The following is a 22250-nucleotide window of genomic DNA, read 5'->3' on the forward strand; positions in this document are numbered from 1 at the left end:
AAGCTCTCAATACTTCTAGACCCAAACATTTCTAGTAAGAATTATTCAAGATGTGTTTTCAAATATTAAATGGGCTGGGTATGTTGTGTGTCTCTGATCCCAGCACCAGGGAGGCAGAAGCAGGTGGATCTTTATGAATTAGAAGCTAGCCTGATATAATAGCAAGATCAGGACAGCAAGGGATACAAAACAGAAACCGTCTCACCAAAACAAAACTAAAACACCAAAATAAGGCCCCCAGTTTAAGTGATGTGAAGAAAAGATAGGCTAAAAAGTTCAGCACCTCTAAAAACTCATTCACACTTTATAAATTACCGGAAAACTGGATTTTCTTTCTTATTATCAAGAAAAATAAAGGCTAAGATATATAGCTCAGCATTAACTATCTGCGCACCTGCCTAGCATATGTGCAGCATTGGATCCAATTCCTAACTAAAGCTCAAAGGAAAAGGAGGCAGTGTTAATGCCATTTCAAGGGTCCAGCAGTTTGGCACCTAGACTTCTTAGTAACCTCTAGTCTTCTATTATACCTTCAGTCTAAAGTTCAAAGGAAAAGAAAATAGGTTTTCAGATAAAATAAGATTAACTCTATTTAGATTGATCCGCAGCATCACTCCCTGTAGAAATAAGTTAGTTTGGCCTGTCTTAGACTCAACTAAAATAAATAAATCTGTTAATTAATTAATAAATAATAATAACAAAATTTTAAAACACTGTACTTGGTATTCATTTATTCTTACTCTCCTCCAACTCTCTCTACCCAGTTTAAATTCAAGCCACTTTTAGCACTTAATGATCTAAATGAAAAGAAGCCCAAGCTATCTTTAAAAAGCACAGAATGGAGAAGCTGATTATTACAATAGCCTCTGAAATGTTTAGGTCCTAATATTGTTATGACTTATTGCAGAATATTAATTTCATTCCCCTATACAGAAATGCTTTTAGCCATTTATCCTATCAGATATAAAACATAAATGTATTCATCCCAAAACTTAAAATTATTTCATGTTCATCTATTCTATGACATTTCAGAGAAACAGTCCATGTAAAAATTATGAACTCAAGTTCAGGATTAACCTCAACTTTACAGATCTTATTAAATTTATTCAACATATAAAACCTTTATACCTTTCAGTGCAATCACTTTGCTGGCAGGATTCATGATGGCACTGTCAGCTGAGATTGGTCTTCGAATTGGATTACTCGGGTCATTCATGTCAATGATCACCACCTGAGCCTGCTCTCCCACTTTTTCTCTAATGCAGATGAATTTGTCTGACTCCATAGTCAGGGTACTGAAGCCAATGTTTGCTGGGTTAATACCCAGGTTCTGGAGCTGGAAAAAAAAATATAGACCATGTTACCACACCTGTAAGTAAAATTTGACATTCATATATTATCATTATAAATCCTAATTTAACTATAAATGTAAGACCAATAGTGACAAATAGGGAAAAGCAATAGATCTTCTTGATCTGCTAAGTAACCGTGGCATTCACCTGCTGTACTATATAACTCACAACCACAGGTCAGAGATGAGGGCAGAGGACAGAGCAACTTCTGAGGGCTGCCATTTATGGGTCAAGGGATTGTTAATCATTGTGTTTCCTTGTGAATTTTGAACTGTTGAACTTGCCCTCTCTTACTCTCACTAATATTTAACACAATTATTTATCCACTGCATTAGGCTTCAGGGATCTGTAGTTTAAGCTAAAGTCATATTTTACAAAGGAGTAAAAGATTTAAAAGGTCAAAATTCTTGAAGAAACAGACTATTAGCCTGAGCAGACAAAGTTCCACACCTGTGCAGAGTCAAAACATGATCTACAGAAGGGGCTATGTCAGACGCCTCCACAACTAAGCAGGATCTTCAAGGAGCCAGTCTAGAGAATTCTCTCCTGAAGCATGTGCTATTGCAGAGAGGTATACAAATGTCTTAAGGGAGCTAGAAATACTTTTAAAAATACTATTGAGAGTATATACTAGGAAAGGCTTGAGCAGGGAATACAAATTATACAGAGGCACAAGAAAGAACGGCTTGCTTGATAAGCTAAATTTACCTCTTAAGAATAGGGAACTTGAGGCTGGAGAAATGGCTCAGTGGTTAAGAGCACTGCTGCTCTTCCAGAGGTCCTGAGTTCAATTTCCAGCAACCAGCTATGATGGTATCTGATGCCCTCTTCTGGCATACAGATGTACATGCAGATAGGGCACTCATATACATAGATAAATAAATATTTTTTTAAAAGAATCCAGAACTTACAATATAGGTAGAGCTACTTAAAAATTTTAATAGCCAGGTGTGATGACACATGCTTTTAATCAAAACAAAAGCAGATCTGAATCTGAGGCTAGCCTAATCTACAGAGTTCCAGAGACAGCCAGAGTTAGAGAGAAACTGTCTCTAACAACCAAAAAAAGAAAAAAAGGGGAATTTTTGCAGATGCTACAGTATTTGCTCCATAAACAGTGGCTCTACAGATGGTAATTCTTTGAAAATCCAAACTGTATGAGTACAAAAGTCACCTGTTACTGGAAAGATCTCTACTAGAATGGGTCACTAATTCTCTGGGTAATTAAATCCTTCAAAAAAAAGGGGGGGGGTGGCTAGCTGGCTCTACTAGCCAGCCAGAGCAGTCCCCATCCAGCCCTCTCCTTCCATAGTAGTAAATTCTCATGTCGTGAACTAAGAAAAAGCCCTTGTCCCCCAACTATGCATTCTCTTCACTGTACTGGCTGTACTGTACTGGCTGTATCTTATGGAATCTTTCGATACACACAGGCCAGGATCTGAATACGGTCCTGAATGAGACTAGGACTCTTTACTTTCACCTCCCTTTAATTCCTCAAATACTATAGGTATAACCAGTAGTAAAATGTAGTTAACTCAGACACAGAGCTCAGGGAAAATGCCAAGCAGCTATCTAGCCATTAATACACACATGGCATTAAAGTAGAACATTAGTCAGCTTTACAAGTTCAAGATAATGCTACAATGCCAGGCTGTACACAGGCTGTAAAACAGGTAACTTGTAAGATTGTGGCTACAGTAAAACACACGAATTGATTTCTACTTAACTTTAAGACTGGAGAAGATGAATGGAAGTTTTCCCAAAATGTATGATGGAACATGAGTGGGATTCAGAAAAGTCTTTCCTTCAATAAACTAAGTAAAACCAAGTTATCCATTTGGTTTGTGAGGGGAAATACACATCTGGTTTTAGACTCTAGAAAGAGTCATTCAAATTGTTTTCTTGTCAATAGCTGCAGAAAGTGTATCAATGGCTCAGAGTTCAAATAGTTATACATACAAACACAGCACACTAGCTTCTGAATTACTCCATGAGAACTATGTCTCTATCCCAAGCCTCCACCTACTGCACTTTTGAATTTCAGATACCACTGTTTAGTTTCTTTAGTATCCTAAAAATGTAGACTTACATAAAAGTGTCAGTCAAAAAAGTAAAATTTAAAAAGTAATATAAGGAGCAAGACAGAGTGCTCAATACCTGCAACACCTACACACACGAGGGTGAGGCAGGAGGATCACTGGAGTTTAAGACCAGCCTGGACTATAGAGAGCCTGCCTCAAATATCAAAACAAGGGGTTAGAGAAATAACTCTGCATTAAGAGAATTGGCTGTTCTTCTAGAGGACCTGAGTTTGATGCCCAGCCCAACATGGCAGCTCACAACCACCTGTCAACTTCAGTTCCAGTGGATCCAATACCCTCCGTGTACATAGTACATAGACATATATGCAGGTCAACATCCATACACATAACACTTCTCCAATAATATACTATATATATATATATATATATTGTTTTCAAATCATACACACATATATGCTAGGTGGTGCACACCTTTAATCCCAGCACTCAAGAGGCAGAGTCAAGTGAATTTCTGAGTTCAAGGCCAGCCTGAACTACAAAGTGAGTTTCAGGGCAGCCAGGGCTACACAGAGAAACCCTGTCATGAAAAACAGAACAAAAGAAAAAGGGGGAGGAAGGAAAATATAAGAAAATTTTTACCTTCTGTGTATTTTACTTGTAGGGGGGAAAATGAAGATTTGGTTTTTAAAAAAAAATGAGTTGCTTGCAATCTATATAATCCTACTGTATTTCTTTCTTACTAGACAGACCCTCCCAAGATAATTAGGCATTTGAACATTTTGTTTTCCTATCAAGAATGTACTAGCACTATTCAAAATATTCCATATGAAACAGACATACACTTTATTTGAACATGAAAAAAATTGGGATATATGTGGTTGGTGCATTTCTTAAAGCCCAGCACTTAGGAGGTAGAAGGAGATAAAAGCAGATCTGAGTTCTAGGCCAGACTGAAAAAATAAAAACTCAGGAAAGGATCAGAAAGGAAGAGAACAGAACAGAATGGAAAGAGAAAAGGAAGAGGAACAGAACAGAATGGAAGGGAAGAACATAGGAAAAACTGTGTAGTCAGTTGAGAGTAGCATCGGTTTGGCATAGAATATCCAGAGATGAATCAGGATGATAATGGTTTAGTCTAGTCTCATGGAGCACAGGTAAGGGCATTTTTGTAAGAAAAGGAGAATACTGGAATTGGGAAATCCATTATAAACTGAAGAATCAATCACATAATTAAATATTTTAAGGATAAAGGTGAAAGGACTTGAAAATACTCAAAGTAGCTGGGTTTGGTAGCTTCTACCTGTAAACTTACCTACTTAGGAGCTAAGGCCAACCTAGGCTACATCACAAGCCTCTTAGAAAGAAAAGAGACAAACAGCAAGAATAAGAGATCAAGAATGGGGGGGGGGAGGTGCTCAAGCACTCGAGTGCATGTGTAGCTAGTGAACTAAATTGAAACTAAAATAATTAAATATGTTTAAAAACACACTTAAACGATGGCCACTGTCCACTCAATAAGAAGCTGCTCTTTCCTAGAAAGCCTTTCCTAGATGCTAGCAAAGGACAGGACCAAGGATTAGAAAGTAACAGAAAGGTGATTTTTCGTCTCTGAAAAATCCTTTTCCCTTCCTGGTATTAAAACAAATGCCAAGGTTACTAATTCTCTACTCCTATTTTCCTATAACACAGGCAAACAGAAAAATACCTTAACAGTAGTGAACAGGGCCAACCACCATTAACTACTTCTGGCTTAGATGCACCAGTAGAGTAAAAACACATAAAAGGTTTCCACACTAGATAGCTATGTTTAATATTTATACAGACCAAATCTTTAAAAACATAGCAATACTTTTAAGGTTTTTCTTTTCTTTTTAAGAATTATTTATTTTATGCATGTGAGTACTTTAGCTGTCTTCAGACACACCAGAAGAGGGCATCAGATTCCAACACAGATGTTTGTGAGCCACCAAGTGGTTGCTGGGAATTAAACTCAGGACCTCTGGAAGAGCAGTCAGTGCTCTTAACCAGAGCCATCTCTCTAGCCCCCACGTTTTTATTTTCAAAACAACCAGAAAATATTAAGTTAACTATAAAGGTGTGATGGTATATGATCTATGCCAGAGTAAGTGATGAATTAAGAAGGCCTAAGTTTACAACGTATATCAATTTTCTCAGAAGACACACAATAATACCCTAACTATAGACAGATTTCAGTAGTCTTGACAAAATATTGCTGTTAAAGCTAGAGATATCCAATTTTGAGATATGCTTGTCTGCTGGTTAGTTTTTGTTGTCAACCTGACACAACTTCAGTCACCTGAAAAGTGGGAATTTCTATGAGGAATTATCTAGAGCAGGTGGGCTTGTGAGGGGAAATCATCTGAATTGTTAATTGCCCCCTGTGGGTGGCACCATGCCTTAAGCACAGCATCCTGAACTGCTTTTAGAAGAGTAGAACCAAGTACAACAGAAATAATTTGCAAACCTTTTCCTTATATGTGAACCAGGAGTGGTGGTACACACCTTCTCCCCCAATGCTTGGAGGCAGAGGCAGGTAGATCTCTGTGAGTTCAAGGTTAGCCTGGTCTACAGGATAAGTTGCAACACAGCCAGGGATACACAGAGCAATCGTCTTGAAAAACCAAAAGGAAAAACCTTTGCTTTATGATCTCTTGATTTCAATTTGGATCAAACTGGAAATGGAAGACACTCTTAAGCTTCTGCAGCAGTACAATGTGTATTTCAATTTTTCCAAACTCTAAATTACAGTAAATTTAAAATTTTAATTATAAAGTTCAAGTAGCATCTAAAATTAATTGCTTTTCTGGATTTCTCATAAAGAACCCTGGATGTAGCCCTAGTTTTTCCACTAAAGTAAATAAAATTCTACTAAAGTGGATCTGTGTAGTGTTCCTTCCTCTCAGACATTTGGAATGACAGTACCTATCCTCAGAGCTGTAAGAATTTAATGTGAAACGCTCAAAACAAAGCCCAACACCATCAGGTCTTTACAGACACTATCAGAACTGTGGGCTCCGCTCATCTACTGTCTCTCATTGCATTTCATTATCTGCTTCATTCAGCTGTCCACAGGTCATGGGTGTGAATTTCATTCCACTACACTGATAACAGTTTGTAGGCTCTCAGAAACTTACCCAAGACACCAAAATTCTTTCTCTCTCCCACCCATTTGTTTGTTTAGACAGCCTTGCCCTACATAATATGTTGTAGGAGCCCTACAATATACTATGTACTCCAAATTAGCCCTGAATGGTGAGGAACAGGGATACTTCTTCCTCGGGCAGACTTCTAGGATGTTCTACCAAGTTTTCTTCCTTCCTCCTTTCTTCCTCCCTTTTGAGAAAGAAACTATACTTAAGGTTTGTAATTCTGCTCTTTATTTTGCTGATTAAATTTCCAAATGTCTGGATGTGGCCCTAGTTTTTCCCACTACAATTAAGCATAGACAAGTTAATTATCTGTGTATTGCTTATCTTAAACATATGGAATGATACCACCTACTTACTCTCAGTTGTAAGAATTTAATATGAAATACTAAAACTAACATGAGGTTAATTTCAAAAGCTGCTTTCTTCCTAAAACACAGAGAAAAAGGAAATTTGTGATACAGAAAACTCAACTACAACTTTCATCAAAACATGGAGTCTGACAGCAACTGCTTTCTATCACTTTAAAGACACCCTGCCCAAATTAGACAACCCAATCACTACAACTTATTTGATGGCCCCAAACTGAGGGACATTTCACAAAATTATTCATGACTGTATCTTTCCAAAAAAAATGCCTTGAAAACAGCACATTCTAGATTTTTAAAACTGTTAAGTTACCTTTTGATACAGTCAACATCATTGAAATAACTGGCTAACCCTGAGTAAGACCTGAGATAACCACGTTTTAAGTCATGATTTTCTAGTCACTATAGCTTAGTTTTGAAAGATTTAACTTTATTTTATGAAACACATACTACAGGGTATATTGAGAAGTATTTATCACATCTGCCAACCACCGTTGAGTAAAGAAGCACACTCAACCAGAGAGAATACAAGTCAAATGAAATAAAACAATTAACAGGCTGGTGAAGAGGAGGCCCATGGTTGTGACAGCTGCCCCAGGGGACTAAAGCAGGAGGATCACAAGCTTCCAGCTAGCTTAAGTTTCCAACGCCCTCCCCCCAATAAAAGCTAACATTTGATGAGCATGGATAAAACCTGTAGACAGAAATTCTGTTCTAAATCGAAATTCATGCAAAAATGTTTTTAAAACTTTAAACAAACTAAAAGCAACACAAAGATGTGGCTGAGATCCAGATTTAAACAAACCAAAATACCAGGTGGTGACAGACATTTGGACTATTTTGTAGATATTCAGTTGTTAAGTATTAGCAGCTATAAAAATATAATTAGAAAGTATTTTTATTTTCTAAAGATGTAGAAAATAAAATTAGAATTAGCTATGCTAATTCCCTAAGTATTTAGAGGTAAAATTCCAGAGAAATTTGAATCCCTGTAAAATGTTTAAGCAAAATTTCAAAAGTAATCAGGGTAAAGTGCTACACAATCTATCTAGTCTGTGGGCTGGAGATGTAGCTCAGCTGGTGGAGCATGGCCCATGAGAGTCCAAATGATCAGGCCCCATGGAGCTGGAGAAGTTATGAAGCACCGAATATGGTGCCTCTTAAATAAAATTCAAGCCTTCTGCAAGAGCAGTACATACATACTCTTAACAACTGAACCATTTCTCCAGCCCCCAGTTTTTGGGTTTTGTTGTTATTGAAAAGGAGGCTGGTGCTTGGCATAGTGATGAAAATCTGAATCCCTGCACTTGGGGAGGCAAAGGCAGGCAGATCTCGGTGATTTTGAGACCAGCCATATTGAAGTCCTTTCTTAAGAAAAAAAGAAGTTATTGATTTAACACACATCAGGCACTGAAGACCAAACACAGAGTTTAGGGAGTTTGTCCTTCCAGTTACCAAGCTCTAGGACTACAGCGTGGTACATACAGACTGCTGTGAAACAAACTGGGGTGAATGCCATTCTACCATTTCCTAAGTAAGCTTTGCCTAGACAATCGTTCTGTTGTTCTTTTCCTGAAAAGTCTTGATAAATCAAGGAACCAAGAAACTCTGAGGTAAGTCAACATCAGAATATGTAGTGACCAAAACCATGAGAACATTGTTAAAGGACTGCATGAACCATAAATACACGGTCTGTTAATACACACGCTGAAAAATATACTCGCAGAAGGCACACAACTAAATAAAACCACTCTACTGGCAAGTAGTAACCCAACACCTCCATCTCTGCCATCACTTGCAACTGTATTTGTGCCTACTAAATAATAGGTTTGTTCTGCCTCATCCATCCAGCAGTTCTCACTTTGGTAACCAAGGAGGATATGTCCCACTAAATGCCTAGTAAACTCGGAGCAAGGCTCTCTAGCAGCTACATCAGCTGAAAAACTGAAATACATTAAAGCTTGTATTTCTGACAGCATTACTTGAAACTTAAGACACATTTCACAATTAGTGCTTGGCACCACACTTTTCAGATCTTTCTTGTTTCATCTGAACAGTGACAGCGTCAGCAAGTAAGCACGAGCTACTGCATTTCGGACAAAGCCATTTTCTCAATGCCCTCTGTAGGCATTCTTGTAGCTTGGAAAGACTTACTAAATAGGAGCCACCAATTTAAAAGGGCAACAATTTTATATACCTGTAGTTATTCTATAGGTATGTGCTTCAAGATTTAGTTAACTTCCTACCTAGCCTAAGTATTTCATTCAGCCTAATTTCTTCTGTAAACTCCAAAAATCCTCTATCTTCCACTGGTACTAAACACATTGAAAAGTGCTGAGCGGTCACTTCACTGAGACCTTCCTGAAAACTAGAAAGAAGAATGTCAAAAACTGCAATTGCTGTAGTTTTCAGGAAATAAAGAAAAATGCTGAGATTGCAGCAATCCTTGGTTTATTCCATCAACAGGATGCCAGCCATTGTTTCCGTTGGCTCCACAGATTTTAAACAACAAATAAAAACACTTTTAAAGCTTTGCTGACCCACACTTAACACACGCATGTTTTGCCAGGCAGTAGTAGTGGGCACCTTTACACCCCAGCACTTAGGAAGCAGAAGCAGGTGACTCTGAATCTAAAGGTTGAGGCCAGCCTACAGAGAGTTCCAGGGCAGCTCAGAGTACATAAAGAAACCCTGCTTCAAAAAACTAAAATAAACTAAGAATACAGGTTTGTTTCTACTGCGGGAGAGTCTTTGAAGGACTCACTATTGGGAGGACTTTTGACTCTCAGCAGCGAATGGAAACTGAATGCAACACAAGCAAAACCACAGCCAGAAACATGGACTTTAAACAAGATGGTTAGTTGGATCATACCAGAGTCTCCTAAAGATCTAAAGAATTTTTCCTACTTACAACCTACTACTTACTGAAAATTTTAAAAAAGAAGAAACAATTCTAAATTTATTCACTCATTTAAAAATCTAATCATCAGATGAAATATTTGATCAATTTTCACCAAGCTCTAGAGAATATAGAAGTTTTATGCCTAAAATATTGAAGACAGAAAGATTAGGCCCTTTCTATACAAATGCCATTGTGCAGGCAAAGAACATACCAAAGGGAGGAGAGGGGGTTTATTTCAAGAGCTCAAGAATATACAGACTCTCAAAAGCAGAGACAGCAAAGGCAAGCACAAGGCTCTGGGTTTAGGCCCCAGGATTGCACAAAAAAAATGACAACAAAAACATCATCTACAAAGCTGTTAGGTGTGAACACAGCTGGTATGAACCAGAGTTTCCTGGTATGACTATCAAAAACCACTTTTCTAGGTCCTAACTCCTTGACACAGATTGTTTAGCTACCCAGGTCAAATTCAGTTCAACCCCAGCAACCTCACTGCTGCACACACTCATATGAATTTTCTACTATATGCTAACAGACCTGTTAGGAAATTAGACATTATGCTGTACTGCTCGTTTTCTGCTTGGATTACTTATTTAGAGCATGACCAACTTACAGGTGCTATAAATTACAAAACCAGAATCATTTGTTTTACAGATTAGTTACTGAAATATTTTCTTGTGAACATAAGTGCCACAAATATCAGGTTCACATGAATGAATGAAATTGCATTCAGCATTAAGTCTCTCTGGTTGTGTCAAAAATCACTTAATATTACCATTTTAAGGAGTTCAAACAAGATTGCAATTATTAGTTTGTCTTCAACTAACACCAACTAAGCACCTACTACTTGACAACTTGATTGTTTTGTTTTTGAGAAAGGATCTCAAATGTATAGTTCAGGCTGGCCTACAATGTGACTCTTCTGCCTCCTAAGTGCTGGAATTACAAGTATGAGTCCCCATAGCCATCTTCAATCCAGTATTTTAAGTACACTTTTTGTATCAAACTTTTACTGTATTAAATAACCTTATCATAATTATTACTGAGAAAATTGAGGGTGAAGAAGCAGACTCTAGGCTTTTCGGAACCTGTATTCCAATTATAGATCACCTTTTCCAAAAGTGGGAAAAAATTCATCTTAGTAATATACAGCCACTAAACAGGTTATAAACTGAAGACCCTGGGTGTGGTGGCTCAGTCATTCTCTCCCAGTGCCTGGGAGGAAGGTAGATCTTTTTAAGGCTAACATAGTCTACACAGCAAGTTTCAGGCCAGTTAGGATTATATAATAGGACCCTGTGTGTAGAAAAAGAAAAAAATATCTTGCTTTTGTTTGGTCAAGGAGAGGACTATCTTTTAATGCTTACAGTAAGTTTCGGTTTATCATACTAATCTTGTTTCCTTCATATAAGCAAAGTTTGTTTCCAGTATCTAAAAATAACTTTTATTCCATTTATTTTGACCTCTCTAATTCCTAAATATGTAACCTGTTCTTGGCAGACATGGTGGTACATGCCTGTAATCTTAGGACTCAGAGGCTAAGACAGGAAGATGCCAAGTTAACTGTAGACTTGACGGCACAGCAAAACCCTGCCTTCCTCTACCTATTAACACAGCAGAAACTAGACGGAACAAAATGTGTAACTCCATTTATGTAAAATAACCACAAATTTAAGTCCTTAGAGACAGAAAGCAGATTACCAGTTGCCAAGAGAACTGAGAAATGGTAAGAAATGAGAGGAAGATTGCTCAACAGGCATAACTTCCATCTCAGGCATTGAAAATGTTTGAAAATGGGCTGGAGAGATGGCTCAGAGGTAAAGAACACCGACTGCTCTTCCAGAGGCCCTGAGTTCAATTCCCAGCAACCACATGGTAGCTCACAACCATCTGTAATGGGACCTGATGCTCTCTTCTGGTGTGTCTGAAGACAGTTACAGTGTATTCACAAATATTAAATAAATAAATCTTTTAAAAAAAAAGAAAATGTTTGAAAATAAATACACCTAAGTGATGTCACATTTAAATACCAAATTGTTCAATTATTTATTTGGAAATAAGGTCTTCCTGTAAAGTTTTGTCTGATCTCATACTCATATCCTCCTGCCTCATATCTCTCTAGAGCTGAGAATACAGGGTTTCCAAGAGTGTGTCACAAATGCGACACAGCATGTTGTTCACATTCATGTCCATGTTAAAATGGCTAACTTTGATTTTGTGGATTTTATTTAAAAGAAAAAGGCTTGTAAAGGCTAATATGGGGCAAGGCCCTCTGGGTTTTATTGCCAGCAAATGAACACATATACACACACTCACATGCAAAAGCTTTTATCCCCTTTGAAAGTATAAACTTTAAAAGATCCAGTAGCTTTAATAAATAACTCAGTTATTTGCCTTTCTTTATATATAGGGCAAGTAAACCTGAGATGGGGTTTCATAAACCATGAACCTCTTTAAAAGTTTCTTTTCACCTGATTAATCACCCTCACATAATTAAAGTCCACTCAGAGTTATTTAAGTCTATACATTTATAAATTCTACAAGCTGAGCATGTGTAGTCATTGGTGGTTTCATTTCAGATGAACCAGCTAATTGGAAATAAATGGAAGCAACTGTTAATTAAATCCTACTTCTTGGCTACTAGGGTTCAGCTTCAATAGTTTAAGACCATCAAAACACCATCATCCCCAAGACCCCAGGTGTGCATCTCTATAGGGTGCTTCCCTTCCCTACTCCAGAAATAGCACAGGTATAGAAAATGAGACATGGGAAACAGTCTGGCAGAACTCCAAGATCTTGGCTTCAATAAATTGTAGTTTTCTCCTTCAACATGTGCACATGTATGTGCTTCAAGTAGATGAAAAAGCAACTCTCCAAGGCGATTGGGAAGAATTAATATTTACATGTACAGAAAGTCTAAATATTATGCCATAAATGCAACCTACACTATAGTCTAACTACACAGTTGCCAGGAAGTATATACTAAATGAGGAAGTTGAGACAAGCTAAAATCCTGACATAATCAAATAAAACCCAGACTGGCATTTTCCAGAATTGTATAGTGCAGTTTAAATTTAATAGTATGATGAAATGTGGATTTAATGAGTTTGGTTTCTATTCTTTTCAGAAATAACTGAGAAAGAAAGGCTGCTTTACCTAAGGTAAAAGCAAAAAAAAAAAAAAAAAAAAAAAAAAACAGAAACTATTTACCTATTAAGCCAGAACAGGAAATACTAACACTGCATTAGTATGAATCCAAAACCATGAATATACAGTGAAATACACAACAGTGGCTTCAGAATGGAACACACTCTTGTCATTAAGGAAAAGACAATAGGACATTAAGGAAAAAGTCCCAAAGCTTCTATTTTATGAGAGGAACACAGATAATCCTGTCACAAATTAACTTGATCCTAATCTTTCTTGAATATTTTATCACTGAGAACTTGGAGACCCCCCCCCCCTTTTAAAAGTATCTAAATATTTAAGGCAAAGAGAAAAGGCAAGTGTTAGCTCATGCAAAAGCTATTATGCCAAACATAGTAGCCTGTAATTCTAGCCCTCAGGAAGCTAAGGCAGGAGGATGAAGACTTCAAGGGCACTTAGTCTACAAACACACCAAGACCCTGTCTCCAAAACAAAACCACCCAAAGTGAAACTGTTAAGAACACTAGCTACTCTTCTAGATGACCTGGGTTCCATTCCCAGCATCCATATGGTAACTTACCAATAGTTGGTAACTAAGTCGACTATTAGAAAAACCACGAAGGCTGGGCAAGGTGGTGCACACCTTTGATCCCAATGCAAGGGAAGCAGAGACAGGTGGACCTCTTTGAGTTTGAGGCCAGCTTGGTCTACATGAATTGCAGGTCATTTAGGGCTTGTCTCAAAAATAAAAACTAAACCAAGATAAAACAAAACAGAAAAGCTTAAGTAAATAATCCAGCTATGCAAATTTGGTTTTTTTACACTACAGCATATGATCTCTAAATACATACCGAGTACTTCCAATGAAGAAAAGGTCTAGATCAAGATGTCTGAATACAAAATGCCCATTTTGAATAAAAGTTCAACTAGCTAATTTTATACTGATTACATCTAAAATAGTGTTTTGGGTATAATGTATTAGATGGAACATGAACTACACCTATATCTTTCCTTTTAATTATGACCATCATGCTTCTGTTGGTCAGCACTTGTCTCACAGAGCCCAAGACCTCCTTTGTTCGCTGTATCATATCACTAATCATATTTTAAATAAGAGAAAATCTTTTCCCTAGGCCAAAGTCCAACAGGAAACAAAATAGTAAAAAAAATCTGTGTAGTTTCTTGCTCTTTTTTTTTTAAAGAATCATTTATTTTATTTATATGAGTACACCCCAGCTGTCTTTAGACACACCAGAGGGCACTGGATCCCATTACAGATGGTTGTGAGCCACCTTGTGGTTGCTGGGAATTGAACTCAGGACCTCTGGAAGAGCAGCCAGTGCTCTTAACTGCTAAGCAATCTCTCCAGCTCTCTTGCTCTCTTTTTGTAAAAATTAGATGTATTTATTTATTTTATATACATGAGCATTTTGCCTGCATATACCTATGTGTGCTACATGTGTGCCTGGTATCCTTGGAGATCTGAAGAGCCCCTGGAACTGGAGTTACAGATTATGAGTTGTCAGGTATGTGCTGGGAACCAAACCCAGGTGCTCTGCAAAAGTAACAATCACTCTTAAGCACAGAGGCACCTCTCTGGTCCCTTGTAGCATCTTTTAAAGGCAACCATTGCAGCAGGGCATGAAGATGGCAGCACTCTCAGGAGGCTGAGAAGCAAGAGGACTCTGAATCTGAATCCACATCCACTCTGGGCAACATTAGCAAGATACTGTCTTAAAAATAGGATTTAAGGCCAGGTGTTGTGGAATATGCAATAATTCCAGCACTCTGGAACCAGAGGCAAGCAGATCTCAGCTCAGAGCCAGCTTGGTATACATGGGTGAGTTTCAGGCCAGACAGGACTACACAATTAAAACCCTGTCTCAAAAACAGAAAAGGGGAACTCCTAGCTCCAAACCCCATTCTGACCATGGCCCCGAAGCCTTGAGCTTCACTGTCTTCCACTGTAGTGTGAGGCAGGACCAAGGACTGAGAACACAGTGCACACCCAATGTCTGCTCTGCTCCTCACTTTCTGGGTCTCACTTATCATCACTGTTCCCAAACCAGAAATCCTAGCTACGATCACAAACAACCGTTCCAACATCTCACTGCCCAAGTTCCCAAGACTTTAAATTTCACTGCATATTAAAATGAAAACTATAGTTTTACATATCTTAAAGTATTCCCCAATCAGGGCACAAGTATTTTCATTAAAATTGGCCAAAGTCATTAAAACTTAGCAAACTAACCTTTAAGACAATTCTGGGGAAAAAAAAATCTGTTAAACTACTTCCATGGTAGATTAGCATCTACCTCCAGGTGGTACACTCCTCTAGTCTACTGAGGCATATATAACATCCCAGGAAAGCACTGCTTTCTCTTTGAAAACCAAAACCTTTGCAAGAATCCTACTATTCAATTCACCAATACATTGCATGCCTGTGTTCGTGGATCAAAGTGAGAAGAATGGGCTAGAGAGATTTATAAATGAAAATTAAAAGTATCCAAGTGCTTAGCAAAATGTGCCAACTGCAAAATGCTTAATATGCCAGGAATTGAAAATCACAGGCAGTGGGGTTCTGTCCTTTTGAGACAAGGTTTTGCTAGTTGGCACTGAACTTATTACTATGTTCTGAAGCCTAGAATTTGTTCAGAATCTGCAACTCAACAAAAACTCCTTCATTACATAAAATATTAAAAGTATGTGATATAGTTCCAAGCCTTGATGACAGATCTTCATCTAAATAAATGCACAAAGGGATGTGAAAATAAATAGCAATGTTTTATTTGCAACCTTCTCATAAAAAGTTTAAAAGTAATTTAGAGTTTGCTGTTAACTTTCACAATGAACTCTACACTCTCTAGTTCCTCATTATAAAGTTGTTTCCTAAGCAGAATGGTAGAGGCTTGGAAATCAAGACTTAAGATGACAACTGAAATATTCCTTACACTGTTGTGTTAAAAAGAGGGAATTAAAAAAAAATCTGAGATCAGGAGATCCATTATCTTGGAAGAGATTAGTGATTTGCCCTTTTGTCAAAACTGATCACTATCTACTGGAGTGGAATCCTACCAGCCAAAGCTTAAAGTGTAACATGGTCCTCCAAAAAATAGATGTCAGAGACCTTCAAGAATACTTGTAAAGCTATTTTATAAATATTCAAAATCTTCAAATTTAGGAAAACAGCTTCAAGTATTTGCAGAAATTGTTACTCACATGCCTTACCTGCATTAAATCTATTTTTAATTAGTGACAAATTTGGATTCCAGTCTGTAGGACCATTCAACAATTCTGGTCTCGTGTTTAACAGAAATGAAAAACTATTACTCAAACTACCAACGATGATCATGTGATCAGCAGCTGTCTTTGCTTCTCTTGTGTATGGTTTATATACATATTTGCAGAAAGCTATTTTTGATGAACTTCAGTGTGGACAAGTGTTAATCCCAAAGATGGGAGAAAAACCAGCAACCCAAATCATGGCCAAATTAATTAAAGCAAGCAATTAATTAAAGCTAGATTTTTTTGGGGGGTGGTAGTGTATACAGGCTGCCTCCCTCTTAGCTCAGCCTGAAGAGGTCAGCACATTGTCTGCTAGCATCTAGAACAGTACCTTCCTAACTCTATATTCTTAACAGGAAATTCAAACAAGCTTGAATTGAGGACAAAATTAACTTCTCTGTCAGCAGTGTCATTTGACATTTTTCAGATTTTTGCAAAATAGAGATCTTATTGCCAAAAATCAAGTGAATTATTTGAAAACTAGTGATGACTGAAAAAAGTGTATTTAGCTTATTTTATGGCAAAGATCTATTATTATTTACATTTAAAGTCCTAAAGTAAAATGATTTGTTAATGAAAGCAACATGGTAAAGTCTACAAATATTTTATATTACTTTAGCTGAATTTTAGTTAACCATCTTTATTATCAAACATCTTTTATGCATATCAATTGAGAAAAGTAATCATACTGCCTTCAATGATAAAGCACTCAATAAGTTACCCATAAACTGGATCATTGTACCTTTCCTTATGAAATTAGCCCTTCAAAAGATGGAGCTGAAAGCACATTTCTTTATGGGGATACTTAGGGAAAGTAAATTAATATGAATAGATTATGATGTTACAGAGTCAGGACAAGTAAACCAGGAAAATCAGCAGTTCAGAAGCAGCTTAATTCAGTGAAGCCCTCCAATGGTCACCTGCTTAGGCCAACTGCTGGCGTGTTGCCAGGTTAGACAATGGTGTGTATTGACTCCGGGATAAAGTGCAGTGGGGGGCGGAAGGGGAGGCACCCCAGCCTATTAAAAAGAAGTCAGTTACAGATCAACTTGTCAGGTACTGATTCTGAACAGGTATGCACTTACAACCAGGCTCTGCTGAATTCCACACAGTGCTGAGACATACCCCTGCCTTAATCCCACAACTACCTGCTAGATTCCAAAAGGCCATAAATAACCTTTAAATAACTCTCTCGCTGCCTGCAAGAATCAAAATGAGTCTTAGGCTACACTAGCCCTCGAAGAACCTAAGAAAGGAAAAATATGTGCGGTCCCCTTGGGACCTTGACCCCAGGTACCCTGACACCGCTCCTAGCCGCCCCTCTATCTTCTTTCTGTTCCTTCAGTGAGTGTGACCTTCGGTTCCTTACAGATTCAGGGAAGGCAAGACACGAGCCACTGCTACTCTAACCCCAAGGTGCCTTTCTCAGCTGTGAGCTGCAGAGGGAGGATGCAGCTCCTCCCCAACCCACCCGCCACACAATTCCAGGGTGCAGACTCGATGTGGAAATGGAAATAGACCAAGGAAAGGTGACAGCCCTGCATCGCCCGGAATTAAGGAGAATTCTTGCTCCGGGAGAAACGCGCGAGAAGCTCCCCCACCTATCCCCTAACCAAATGAATGAACTGAGTAAAATGGGAAGGGGGGGTCTGGTATGCGCAGTTCTTGCCATCCAGGAAGCAGAATAAGAGGCCGTCAGACGTAAGGCCTGGCCTCGCCGCCCTTTGCACTCCGATTCGTCATTTCCATCCTAGTCTCAAATCATTTAACCCTTTAAGCTTTTAAGACAGTGTCCTTCCTCCATCAATGCCAAATACCGACACCCTCCCCCCCATTCCTCTTCTCTCGATTCCCTTCAGGCCGGGCCGCTAGCTTCCTTCCCACGACCCTCGAAAAGTCCCTCAGCAACCCCGACTCTCACGCACCTGGAGATGCTCCTGAAAGCGAATTGGCAGAATCTGGGCCATGGCGCTGACGGGGAGTATGGTCTCCTCCTGTCACTGGGGCTGCAGGGCAGTGCCTGCCCGGGCTCTCCAAGGGAGAGGAGGAGAAGGGGAAGGGGGGAGAGTCTGGGCTCAGAGGGATACTCTCCGGGGACGCAGGGAACTGGCAGGCAGACGAGAGAGCTTGGGTCGGGGGCGGAGGCTCCAGGGGCCGGGAGAGCCGCAATGGCGGAACCGGGAGCAGCGCAGACTCCGGAAACGGCTGAGCCCTGCGGAAGGATCCCGGGGCAGAACTCCGCCCAGCCTCCTCACCCCGTCCGCCTTATGTAGCCTTCCACGAACGCCGCGCCGGGGTCTGGCGTAGGAATTCAGGGACGCAGTGCGCGGAGCGCTCTTCGCTGGTGCGGCAGCGGGAAAACAGAGGAACCGAGGGACTACTTTTTCTAGACTCATCACTTTCCCCAGGCTCTGGTTTCTCCCTCCTCCCCTCCCCCCACACACTTTTTTTTTTTTTTAACATTTTGCCACATCATGCGACTCGGGGCGAACTACGTCATTTCCGTAGGCGCTGTAGGACCCACCCACGCACTTCCAGGTGCACGTGATGCGAGTAGGGAAGGGTCGGTTGACGGCTGCCGGAGTGGAGGGCGAGAGTTAGGGACTCGCTGTTGCTCCTGGGGATGAGATGGCGGTTGAGCCCCCTGCCGGCTCGGCGGCCGGGCGTGAGGACACCGAGTGCCTGAGGAGAAGGCCGCGGCGTGGGCGCCGCGGTGACTAAGGGAAACGGCCCCGCCGCAGCGCTCTCGGTCGGCTGGCTGCGGCGCGCCTCCCCCGCCCGGTTTCACGCAGTGGGTGGTTGCTGACACCTCAGGGAGGGATCGTGCTGAGCTGCAAGCCTCCTTGCCCTGACGCACGCCCTTCTGACGCCAGAAGAGCCGGATGGCTCTCGAGTTCTTCAGATAAACCATTTCAAAGGACAGTGAAAGCCATGTGAGAAGTGTCTCATGCTGGCTCTGCAGAGCGCCTCCGCGGACATTTTGGTGGACTTAGACTAGCGTAGTGTAGAGATCAGTTTGGTCTTCGAGAATTGGAGTGTTCGGCAACGTAAAAATGTTAAAAGATTTAGATCAAAGGATGGCTGGTGAAAGAAACCTCAAGGGCTTTCTTGGAGCGGAGAGACTGACTGTTAGTCATACATGTTAGGATCATTGCCTGTAGTAGCCGAGTGAGCAATGTAAGTCCTTCAAAATCGGAGCACCTTGCCTTCCTACAGCACTAAGGTATCTACAGCACTCATTAGCTATTAATAGCCGCCCCAGAGCTCTTGTTAAAGTGTAATATGTAATGTCTCACAATAGCCCAATATAAGGAAGCTATAAGAGAATTCAATTCCTCTTACTTCATCTTAATTCCCCTGAAAGTTCTTGAGAAAATTACTTTCAATGCCCTTTTCACCTAAAGAACATAAGACACCACTGGGTATACAGTAATTTTGTGTAAGCGGTTTTGCTTTCTGCTTAGTCATTTTAGTTGCTTTTAGTGTTTCCCCAAATACTGCCTTTCATACCTGGGCAGAGAGGAGAACCAGGCAGACCCTGTTGTGAAGAAGAGCCTTGCCACCATATTTAGGATGCTTTGTGTTTGCATAGTTTCACTTAAGCACTTGAATGTGCTCCGTCCTGCAACGTTTGAAATGATTGTTTTAATATGAGTCTAAAGGCTTTAAGTCCTTTTTTAGAAGTGAACAAATTCTAAATTAAAATTCTAAGGGAGTCAGTAGCTTAATTGAGTTGCATTTTCAATTTCAGAATTTGGGATATAAGAGCTACATCATGAACAGATCACCACAGTTTAATCTATTGAAAAGTGCCTTGTATTTTCATACAGACCCTGCAGTTGATTTTACTTCCTTGGTGTGGAATACCTAACCAAAAAGTGCACTGAGACTGCTTTGTCATCATGCATAGAAATTTCAAAAATGAGTTGTTTTCAGAAATCATTTAGAAGAAAGTAGATGGTGATAGCCCGAATCATTTTGCTTATTAATTGAACTGCTGTCTTGCCTGCCAGATTCTCTCAGCCTAAGTATGAAAGACAAATTAGAGAAAAACACTAAAAGCAACTACTAAAATGACTAAGCAGATTTCACTCAGCAAAGGCACCATAAGCAGTTAATGCACTTTTTTTTCCCCACAAGAGAAAAATGGTCTAAATGATAATGCTACCTAATACTGGGTAATCCTCACATGAGGGTTCTGACACAGGAAGATCTAGAGTTCCAGACAGCCCACCACATAGCATAACCTTATTCCCCCAAACTAATACAGCCAAACTGGCATGCCTCTTAAAGATCAGTAATTTGTTGTAATAAAGAATGTTTATTATGAGATCATGCTATCTAAATTTCCAACAGCACAGAGACCCGGGAAAGGACAGTTCCCTGGTTTAAAAACCCCAAAGGCTGAGGATCAAAGTTTTCTAAGTTATACCAGAAAGGCTTCGTTTTAGGCCCTGCCTTAAAATACTATCAAACCTTGAAAAAAATCAAGTACTGACTAAAAAATATATTCATATAGTTTTATGTAAAAACCATGTTAAAATCGAAAAAAAAGTACTGACAAAAATGTATAATTTTAAGCAAAAAATGTTTAAAATCTGAACATTTATCTTTGTTTTGTAAAATAAAGTTGTTTTTTAAAAAAATAGATAACCTGATAAGCCCTAAAACAAATCCTGCTATTCAGAATAAGTAACTCCTTTACCAGGACAGACTGCTGCAACAGATGAGTCATCACCCTGGTTTTTAGTTTCCCATATTTTAGTAAAAAGGCCATGTTACTAAATGGTCAAGGTCTGAATTTGAAGCTATTTTTACAGAGTTATCAACAGCAGGCCCTTATATAGTAATTGCCTCAAAAACAGTGCTTTATATGTTATTTCGAGGAATTGTAGTTTCTTAAAACCTACACAAGAAAACTGTATTGTTCATCAGTTCTAGATTTTATGACAGGAACTCTGAGGTCCAAATGTGTGCAACTGTCCTGGAAGGCTGGGTGTGCTGGTACATGCCTGTAATCCTAGCACTTGGCACTTGGGAAGCCAGTATAGGGAGGAGAGTCAGGAATTCAGGATCCTTTTCCTATATTGACCAGACTGAGCTACATGAGACTCTGCCTCAAAACAAAAACCTTGACAGGCACTCATGATGGCTCACACCCGTAGTCTCTACGCTCCTGTAGGTGAGGTTGATGGGAATCAAGGGCAGCCAAACGACTGAGAAACTGTCTCTTCCCTCATTCCCCAACTCAAAGCCAACCCCTTTTGTACGATTCCTCCATAGTTGTTCATTTTAAGGCAATCCCAAACAAAGCTGTTAACAACAGCTTGAGCTAATTGCAATGTAAAAGTCACAGAGTAAAGACATTCTAAGTAAAGATAGTCAAAGATGAATTGGAAAGCAGAATTCTAATGCTTCACACCAAATATAATTCAAATTTTAGAAACCATAAGACACATACAGATAAAATAACTGTTTTTGCCATTTAAACAGCACCTTTGAAATATCTCAGCCCCTTAGAGCTACTGGTAAGAATCGAAGCAGTAGACTGGGTCTTAATCTTTAGATGCAAGATAAAAAGAGAGCCATAGCACTGGCCACTAAGAAAGTGAATATTCCTTGGGTCTACAGGATTGTTCAACACAGTACCTCCATTGTGTTTCAGTTCAGAATGAGCAGACTGTAGGCAAAGTTCCTCAACAGGGATAAAGAGTGAGCAGAAAACATTGGCAAGGCAATATACTCTATTTTAGTATGAAATGGACCTGAGTTTATATGTATTTTTCACTGTCAAGCTTTTCTTGAACACCCTATATACAAGTTTTATAATTTATCAGGGATGGTAATAAGATCTATGGTGAGTATTCACCTTAATGGTACCAAGCATATTCCAAATGAAAGGTTAAGACTAATCTTGTGGGAACCAACCTTGACCCTGGTCACATTAAACAGATCCCTCCAGCTTCTCACAGATTCTATCAGAGAAA

General features: G+C 39.3%; 1 protein-coding gene across 1 annotated transcript in view; it reads right to left on the reverse strand.

Moving 5' to 3' along the window:
• LOC308425202 (clathrin heavy chain 1) overlaps positions 1-18454 on the reverse strand; it is a gene marked incomplete at its 3' end in the record, with an annotated part of 53103 nt that extends 34649 nt beyond the window's left edge. The window contains exons 1-2 of the mRNA XM_080922426.1: positions 18189-18454; positions 1129-1336 (exon numbers count right to left, since the gene is read on the reverse strand). Of these exons, the coding sequence (XP_080778552.1) occupies positions 1129-1336; positions 18189-18230 (250 nt within the window). The 5' untranslated portion in view covers positions 18231-18454. The remainder of the gene's footprint in view (positions 1-1128; positions 1337-18188) is intronic.
• Between the last annotated feature and the right edge of the window lie 3796 nt (positions 18455-22250).

Source organism: Micromys minutus, assembly GCF_963924665.1.
Source record: "Micromys minutus genome assembly, chromosome: 10".
Lineage (NCBI taxonomy): Eukaryota > Metazoa > Chordata > Mammalia > Rodentia > Muridae > Micromys > Micromys minutus.